General features: G+C 32.2%; 1 protein-coding gene across 1 annotated transcript; it reads right to left on the bottom strand.

The window, feature by feature from the left end:
• Positions 1–236: 236 nt before the first annotated feature.
• On the bottom strand, positions 237–8,543 carry LOC116140402 (mitochondrial fission 1 protein A-like). Its single transcript, XM_031426041.1, has 5 exons — positions 8,453–8,543; positions 3,512–3,733; positions 773–894; positions 595–658; positions 237–508 (listed from the first exon to the last, which is right to left on the bottom strand). Exons 1-5 carry the CDS (start codon positions 8,541–8,543, stop codon positions 423–425), a joined length of 585 nt encoding a protein of 194 aa, XP_031281901.1. The 3' UTR covers positions 237–422.
• Positions 8,544–9,932: the final 1,389 nt, after the last annotated feature.

The raw sequence follows: 9,932 nt of genomic DNA, 5'->3' as shown, positions 1-9,932 counted from the left end.
CCAGCCCCTTGACCGGGTTAAGGGACAATCCGGGTTTAAAAACATTGTTTTGGATAATAATTCTTAATTTTAACCACTCACGGTTTCCAGTGAAGCTATTAACGCCTAGTACATTTTGGTGTTTTAAATTTTCTTAACAATTTGGTTTTTCATAATAAGTGAACAAATATTTACTTTTTCGAGACTTCAACAGCAAATAATAACTCAATTAGATTAAGCGAAAACTCCTACTAAGCTAGCAAGCCAAAACAACTAATAACTCCAATTTATAAGAACATCCCAACGGTACTACAGTATGACTTTCAAGTTTCAACAATCATTAAAAACATTTTTTTTCAAGGCAAAAGTTGGAAAAACATCAATCCAAGTTATATCATTTCAAAAAGCAAACTATTATTATTCACATTGGTGACTGAGGTTTGTCATTTCTTGCGAGCCAATGCAGCAGCAATCCCTCCAGCTATAAGTCCAACAGCAGTTGCAGTAATACCAATTCCAATAACACCATCTGCATTCAAAAACATCATTTACAATTCCATCAGTATGACCATTACGAAAAGCAAAGGTCCTCTATGAAATTCATCAGTTATTCACCTTTCGCAATTCGATCTTCAATGCTCTTCTTAAGGGCCAGAGCCTGCCTCCAATCAGGTGCAATCTAGAAAATTTAATATAATCGATTTTCACGTACCAAGTTAGTATAAAACCTTCCTTTTCGATGAAATCAATTAGACAGAAAAAAAATAATAATTAAAAAAAAAAAGAAAAAGACCTCCAAACACTGTTCCACAAGCTGCCGACTCCTTGAATAATCACCACATCTGTAGTATCCAACAGCCAGAAGATAAAGTTTCTCTCTCTGCTGCAAAGGAGGGCTACTATTGGCTAATGATGCTGCAAGTATGTTGATTACATGAGGTTATGGAGTCAAAGCAAGGACTAATTTACTCAATTAAACAAAAGAATTAGATTCTCATTACTCAATTAAACAAAAGAATTAGATTCTCATTATCTAACGTACAAGAGATTTCATTTACAAAAGATCCACAAAAGTACTCAACTTCATGTCCAATCTTCCTTTATCCTCAATTTTTCTCTTTTGTGGTTGTGTGCATAGAAGCAAGAGATCAAATTGCTTCATGTGAGAGGAAGTATGAGAAAAAAATAATTTAAGACAGTAAGCCTTAGCAAAATTGCCATGTTATGCTTCAAAAATATAGGAGATAAAGAAATCATCTCACGACATAATAACTTACAAGCTGAATACAGCTTTGGTGAGACCAATAATTGTTAATTGTTAATTTAATATTTCATAGAAAGCTATGAAACAGAGAGCAAAGATTGGTCATACCGAGACACCAGATACTTCTTGGTAATTTTCGTGCAATGATTGTTCTAGAGAGGAAATGATGTAAAAAAATTGCCAAATATATTAATTTAATTATATTGGCCACACATTCCCAGAAAGCTATAAAATGTTTAGCCAACAGTGAGAATGGCTCCAACTGAGTGTATGTTGTGTAACTAAAACTCAAGATACAGATAAAGTAAGACAGAAAGTTAAGATGAATGCTTAAAAAAATTATAACAGAAGCTTAAATTAAGTCATGTTGAAAATTCTAGATAGCCCTATAGGGTTGCCTGAGACGTATAGAAACCAAATACAAAATCCATTAGATCAAGGGAATAGATAAAGATACCTATAACAAAAATATAGAGGGAAAATCAATGAAGACCAAAAATTGGTAAAGAAGATTGACGTCACAAAAGCACCTTAGAATGGGTAACTCATTATACATATAGTGCAACTTTACATGACCAAGAAACAAAACATCAATAAGAAGCCATAGAGCTGTAACTACCAGTCAGATCCCAGAAAGCAGTAAGCAATAAAAAGTACTTGAAAAGGAGAATGCACTTGACTTCATGTAAACAATAACCATACTTTCATAAGCAAAAGATCATATAAAGACTAAAAGAAATATTTGGAAAAATGAGAAGGAATAAGAACCATAAATGGAACTAGAATAAAAGCACCATATCCTAGATTCTTAATGATGAAATTTATTGATGGAAAAATGGAATTAACCCATACAGTTGGGTAAGGCATTTATTCTCAATAGTGTTGAAAACAAACATCTAAAAGAAACTAGGAATTCATTTTTGGGTGTATAAATGGTTGGCAGAGGAATGCTTGGGTGATCAACTTCTCTACAACAATCATGTCACAATATGTGACCATCCACAAGTCTTTGATCCTCTCTCAATCAAAAACTGGAGCTGGAATATTAACAGCAAAAGGAATTTGAAAGAATGGGAGATAGTGGAATTCTGAACTCTCTGAAGATTAAAACTTTGATTTTAGTATAAGAAAACTTAGAAGCATTATTCTTCATGATGCTACTCCTATATATATTACGTTGATAATCTTCAAAAAGGAAATTTCAATGTTGACTTCAAATGTATTAACATGAATTGGTACGCTCATCTTCCCTTAAAAATAAAGTTATTATTATGGTGGTTTAGCTCTAGGAAGAGTAAATACAGCCGAAGCTAAGTACAAAAAGCACCTAATTATGAGCTTATCCTCTTCTTAATGTGCTTATGTGCAAATAAAATGTATAGACAAGAGACTATCTCTTCCTTCATTGCCCAGTGGCTTCATTTTTTGCACTAAAGCTAGTAAGGAAGTTAACTTCCAGTGGGCTAAACCAAGATCATTGTCTTCCCTTTAGCAGAAAGTCATTGTATTTTTGGTAAAAGAAAAAGAATTAAGACCTCATTCATGTGTTTGGTACTAACTCTTTCAGTAATTTGGTGTAAAACAACAGCAGGATTCTGGATGTTAAAGGTGAAGATGGTGGTGCATCAATATGGACTTCAGTCTCAAGAAAGTTTAAGACACCTTCCTTCCTGGCAAATTCTGGTTTTTACAGGTCTCTTTCCATATAAACCCTCTGGCTAATCTGTCTTTTTACACAACCTATACAGAGTTTTTCGGTCTCTTTTTGTTTTTGGTAAATCACTTCCCTCCTCAAGGGGTGGTCTGACAATAAAGGATATTTGATATCCTTTAATACCTTTCTCTTTATGATAATAAAATTCCCATACACACACACACCCCCAAATAAAGAACAAAAAAAAAAAAGGAAAGGGGGTTTTGAAGCACTTGATTTATGTGGTTTACCTTCTAGCATAGCTATCCCGCGCTGCACGTCTTCTGCTTGTCTAGAGTGAACAAGAGCCCATGACAACCGCATAATGCTTTCACTTTTCAGTTTATCTGAGTCACCATTAGCAGCTTNACCTATACAGAGTTTTTCGGTCTCTTTTTGTTTTTGGTAAATCACTTCCCTCCTCAAGGGGTGGTCTGACAATAAAGGATATTTGATATCCTTTAATACCTTTCTCTTTATGATAATAAAATTCCCATACACACACACACCCCCAAATAAAGAACAAAAAAAAAAAAGGGAAGGGGGTTTTGAAGCACTTGATTTATGTGGTTTACCTTCTAGCATAGCTATCCCGCGCTGCACGTCTTCTGCTTGTCTAGAGTGAACAAGAGCCCATGACAACCGCATAATGCTTTCACTTTTCAGTTTATCTGAGTCACCATTAGCAGCTTCTGCAACCTCTCTCTCACAGCCCTGCCAGCAAATATCAGAGCTTAAACTGAAGATAAATGGATGTAAGAATAAAAGAGGATAAGCTCTGTCAGCAAATATGTGAGCTTAAACCGAAGATAAAGTCCTGTCAACAAATATCAGATCTCAAATACACATGTTGAAGTACACAACCAGTATAGGTAAATAAAAAAAGAGCACATCTACTGACATTCAATTCACTAACAAGTAATATTGATTCACAACAGCATAGCTGACATATATGTCAAGAACTAGTATCAAACAAAAACACTTGCACACTGAAGTAAGAAAAGATAAAAAATAAAAAAATAAAAAGTCTTCCAAAGTAATTGCAATTTCTTCTAATTAAAAAATCAGTTTAGTAGGTCAGATTAGAAAACGAAGTATTAACTTCATTACATACAACCAGTGTTTTAGTACACCTTAATGGTCACATATGTTGGGCAGGATTAGAAAAGATTATCATTCGCAATAGTTCTGTCCACTGCTTGGTGGTTATCCAGGCACTAAACAAGAACTTAAGCTTTGCAAACCATCCTCTCCCCACAGCCTACAAAACCCAGATGCTAACTTAAGCATCGGAAGATTAGCATGGCAGCAACCACAGCACCTCCTAATTAAGCTCCTCTATTTATTTGCTGTACACACAATGAACACGTCCATTGGGTAGAAAAACGTAAATTAAATAGAGTGGCTAGAAGCAACCTACATGCAATACACGGTATTCAGTTCAACCAAGAGGAGTTGATATACAGGAAAGATCCAAATAATCCCTCAAACAATATGTACCATCTATGGAAGGAGTAAATATGCTAAAATTTCTGCTGATAGCAACAGATTGTCATTATTAGATACAAAAATATTAAAGCTACAACATAATTTGACCATAAGAAAAGAGGTCATGAACATGCTTGAAGAGGTAAAGCAGTAAGAAAGAGGATTTGACATAAGAAAAACAAGAGCCAATGTAGTGTCTAATAGAAGGAACCCCTCAAGGATCGATCATCTAGCAATTAAGTGAAGACTTCGGGAAAAGCAGCAAAAGAAAAAAAAAAATGAAGCCTAAAGTAAGACATAACATTAGTACATATATTTATTGTATCCTAGTAGTTTATTTATTTACGTTTTTCGTTCTTCTAAGTTTCTTCCTTAAGAGTGTATTTTCGAAGTTTAAACTAATGTTTCTTCCTCCCTCTGGCGAAGCTTAATGTCTGGTTCTAAATTATTTTTAATCGTCATGCCCTAATACATAATGAACTATCTCGTAAGTGAGAAACCAGATAAAAAGGGAAAAACAAATTTTTAAAAGTATATATGGACTCCAAACTACTTTACTAATTCAATATAGCTGAAAAGATAAAATAATCACATAGTTGAACCCTTATTAGAAGATCCTAGCAAAAGACATATCCTGAGATTAGAATGTCTTCCTTCCCCTAAAAAGTCTATTAGCTTTTGAACGGAAAATATTTCTTTATCAAAAGGTAAGCAAAACGTCAAAATATTACTTTGTTCACCTATTATTATTTTGAGAAAAATCTCAACCATTGATGTCATAATTAGAAAATGACTTTGCAAGAAGACTTGCTCAGAATGTTGACAAGGTTATCTCTTTTATCCCCTCTTTTGGTAAACCTTTTCCCTTTTCTTGGGTCCAAAACCATATAATAAAATGAAATATGCTCCCAATTGATGATCCTAGAGAGGAGATGTCTTCATTCATTGAATTTGATTAAGAAAGCATATCAGCATGTGCTTCTTTGAAATTAACTAAACAAAAGTAAAAAGACTTTGCCTGATTTTCTAAGTCTCATTGTGTTGAAGGGCAATGCTCCTCTTCAAAGTCTAATTACCCATCTTACCCATCTCTAGAAGAGTGTCCTTAGGAAGGAACTGTCATGAAGATGGAGATAATTATTGACTATAATCACTCATATAAGAGTCTTTTCTAATTAGCATAAAATTCTTTTGAGGAATATATTTAATCCTAAATACTTCCGAAAATAGGCTCTTCTATGAAGAATTCTAACATAAACAAACTCTCTCATGCTTATTCATAATTTCAAAAGGCATAATATTGATTTTTTCAAAACTCCAAATTCAAAGAATTATAACTAGCTCTGAATAGGGTCTTAATATTGGAAAGCCCAAAGCCTTGATGAACAAAGTTGGTTTTCCTACGACATAAATTGTATGATTATATACAACCTTGAGAATGTTTTCTCTTCAACAAAAATCATAAGCTAGCTCATGACTGATTATTCAATTCAAATTGATTGATATACTCAATTATTTCACAAATCATTTAAAGATTAGTTTTTCCTTGGGGCTTATTCAATGAAAAATTGCTTAAAGAAGTCCAAAAATCCTTTGAAAAGTTCAGCAAAGTTAATCACTGAGTAATAACCTCTGAAGATGATACTTTCCTCCACTTCACAACACTTCACAGCTTTCCATGAGATTCCTAGGATAGTGAAGTAAGAGTATATTTTATTTAATCCAATCATATAAAGGTTCCTCGCTTCTTAAGGATCTCCTTCTCGGCATTCTCTATTATGGTCTATGTGGTGTAGATTTATCTCAAAACCCTAACACCTGAAAAGAAAAAATTTCCTTCCATGTTGCACATCTTTTGATTAAAAAAAAAATTAAAAAAAAAAATTCAACCTCAAAACTAATAGATTTGTCAAGGAAAGGACAATTCCAAACTCAACATACTTAGATTTCTTGTCTTCTCATAATGGTCTAGCTAACTAAATCAAGTTTTGTCCAACTCTAAGAAACCATGAAACAGCACAAATAAGAAATTCCAACTTACGTCCTAGATGGTCAGCATAGTAAAGCACCAAGATTAAAATCAGTCCAATATCCTAAATCTACGTAAAATAAACAAATAAAAAATAAAACTCTATAACCATTATCCAGAAAAATTCGCCTGTTGTAAATAAATGACCTTATAACACTTTAGCTATAGTCTTTAGTTATAAACAGGAAACCTAGGACAGAAAAAACAAAAAAACAAGTCCTTATGTTGTGGACCCAAGACAAGAGCTTCAGATCAATAAGCATTCTTGAAGACAATGAATTTAGATAGAAACAAGAATGGGACCTCAAACCCTTGGGCATGAAGCCTCAGATTTCAATTTAGCAAGTATAAAAAGGCTATTAAAAGGGTAAAAAANTTTAAAGAAAGAATCAACCAACACAAGCAACAAATCAAGATCAAGAATCAAGCACACAGTACAAACAGATTTACCGTGGTTCACTTGCTCTAAGATTGAGCAAGCTACGTCCACGTTGAACTCGAGAATCACACGAGCTCGCTGCACTAAACTGTCAAGTTTACAGATTACACAATAAGCAACACAAGTCACTCTAGAAACCCTCCTTCAACCCGTAACCAAACCCTAGAGATACACCCTTCGAATCCCTAAGAGCAGTGTATACAATACACCCAGAAATGACCTAACCAGTCACTCAACACTCAAGTTACAGGAAACACTCAACCCAAACTGTAGAAACCCTAAAGGTTTAACAATGGTGTTTTACCGAAGAAGAGAGAGTAATCGTCAAAACGAAAGACTAATCTGCCTTGCATAAACTGCCAAAAATAATTCTGCTTTTATATGGGAACATTAGGGTTATATGACATCCGTTGGATCTCCCTTTTTCATCAACGCTCAGGATTGATTCTGGCAGTTGGAGCAAAACGACGTCGTTCCACTTAAGTGTCAATACGGTAACGTTTCAAGCCATCATCCAACACATATCAATAATATTTAGATATGATTTATAATTTTGAATTGTATATTAACTAGATATGGGGCCTGCGCGTTGCGCGGGTATGTTTATTTTATATTTTTGGAATAGGTTGTAAAAATAACTTCTATATATGTACAAGTTTTAGAGTAAATATAACTTTTATATATGTACAGAGTTGTGTCAACATAAAATTAATAATTATATCTTTATAATTATTAATATCAATTAATATTAAGAAGATCAATTATTTGAACTTAAAATTTATATTGAGTTTATTTTCAGGTTTGATATTGATTGTTTGTCTCACAGTATAGGATTCTTTCCAAGCTAAGGTTTGAAAACAAACTAATTTCCATCTTTATATGTTTTTCTTGAAAATGGTTAGATTTTTGGAATGTCTATGTAATGTACTTATATAATTATTAATAGTACTCATCCTATGTGTGAAGATGGAAGAATTAAATCAAAAGTAACGTGTTAGATGTAGAACAATTTCCAATCAATTAATGAGCAACACAAAAATCAAGATAAAATTGAATATAGAGAATAATACTTTTATTATAAAAGAAATAAGTACATCGCTTTTTTATACTGTAAAGTGAGTTTGGACAATATAGACTTTATTTTCTATTTTTCTTATAATTGTTCAGTTCCTCTAGTGCATATGCATACTCTCTTTTGTTTAGGTTATAAATAACATCCATGGCAGATTCCATGATTTGTAACAGCTGGTTAATGACTTCTACGAATTTGTCTCTTGCAGTATGTAGATCATCTAGATTGGTCTCAACTTTTTTGAAAATCTCCCTCAATTCCGGCATTCCCCGAAAAATGTCTAAACCAATTGCAGAAGCAATATACAATCAATTTTTATAAATATATGGAAACGGTAACATGAATGTGTAAATATAATTATCAAATGACCTCTCGACATACAAAAAAAATTTTTTTTTTTTAGTGGTTTTTATATTCTCGCAAATATGTATCGTCGTTTTGTTTGCGATTTTGTAATTTAAGATACAAAAGATGTGGAACGTTTATACCTTTTAGTTGCCTCGATGGAGAATTATTGTTGTTGAGGTTGTTGCTGGTATTCGTTGCAAATTCTTCTAGTTGTGATGTTTTGTCAGCCATTTTCGAATTAAGTTTTGGAGAAGAAATGAACAATTACAATGTATAGTATCTGAAGAAAGTTAAATGGGTGATTGATGTCAGAGCAATATTTATAGAAGTATAGGATACAAAAATGTGGGATATGAACAAGCATTTGGTAATAAATAAACGTGTCGATCGAAAAAGGGTTAATAATTGTTTGGAAAAGGTAATACGAAACGTTAGTAGACCATCTATACAATATTAAAGAAAATCGTAACAAGTGTGTAGCATATTAGTTAGGTAGTTAATAATGGTTCGGCAAGATGTTGAGTTATTATGATAAAGAAACAATGTGATTTACTAATAATAAAATCTTATTGATACATTTTCAAAGGATGGACAATAAATATTTTGTCAAGTATCAAAATAATATTTATAGGAATACAGGATACGAAAAGGTGGAATATAAACAGACATCTGGTAATAAATAAACGTGTTGATCGAAAAAATGTTAATAATAATTTGGATAAGGTAATACGAAGAGTTAGTAGAGTATTTGTACAATATTAAAGAAAATCTTACAAAATATTTTGTTAAGTGCACTGTATATTAGTTAGGTAGTTAATAATGGTTTGGCAAGATGTTGAGTTATTATGACAAAAAAACAATGTGATTTCCTAATAATAAAATCTTATTGATATATTTTCTAATAATGGACACTAAATATTTTGTCAAGTATCAAAGTCCAAGATGATATGACGATGTGACAATATATTTATTAATTTTTTAATTGTGGTTCAATAATATGGTTATGAAATATGCATATAGTTCGACTTTGATCTTGTTTGATTAATAATGGTACAAAAGTTTTTTTAAATGTGTAATAAAAATGGTTATTTCTAGTTTTTTTTTTTTTTAAATTAAGATTATAATATATTTAGATTGATGTTTGTTGTATATGTTCAATTTTTTAAAATAATGTTTGAACAATTCCTGAGGTATTGTATCACTTAGTATGAAAGTTGCTTTGGGAAAATTAACAGACATCTAACAACAGATAGACACGTTGATTGAAAAAATCTTGACAACTTGTAGCAAAACTGTTTGTGGTGCATTAAATGAGAGCGTGATAAATAGTTAACAATGGCTCGGCAGGCGGGTTTCCAAAATATGTTGTGGTTCGGCATAGAATTCAATCTAATGAATAATGGAATGGAAATTTATTTTTATATGTTATAGGAACAGTATTTAGATAGCTGTTTGTCAAACATTTTTAATTATTTGAAATTGTCATAATCATTGGTGTTTAATATTTTTATTGAATATTGTTTACGTTTTACTAATCATTGTAATCTTGTGACGAATTTCTCTTTATAAGTTATTAAATATTTGGATCAATCGTTGATAATTAAATGAGTGTTAACTTTT

The sequence above is a fragment of the Pistacia vera genome, unplaced genomic scaffold, assembly GCF_008641045.1.
Source record: "Pistacia vera cultivar Batoury unplaced genomic scaffold, PisVer_v2 Contig372, whole genome shotgun sequence".
NCBI lineage: Eukaryota > Viridiplantae > Streptophyta > Magnoliopsida > Sapindales > Anacardiaceae > Pistacia > Pistacia vera.
This window is presented reverse-complemented; position numbering and strand designations above follow the sequence as displayed.

What these genes read in the sequence shown, in the direction of transcription:
- LOC116140402 (XM_031426041.1), bottom strand. Translation starts at nt 8,543, where the DNA reads ATGGCTGACAAAACATCACAACTAGAAGAATTTGCAACGAATACCAGC. An exon ending in CGGGATAGCTATGCTAGAAG is followed by an intron (nt 895 to 3,511) that starts GTAAACCACATA and finishes ACATACTTGCAG; the next exon opens with CATCATTAGCCAATAGTAGC. An exon ending in TTGTGGAACAGTGTTTGGAG is followed by an intron (nt 659 to 772) that starts GTCTTTTTCTTT and finishes TAAATTTTCTAG; the next exon opens with ATTGCACCTGATTGGAGGCA.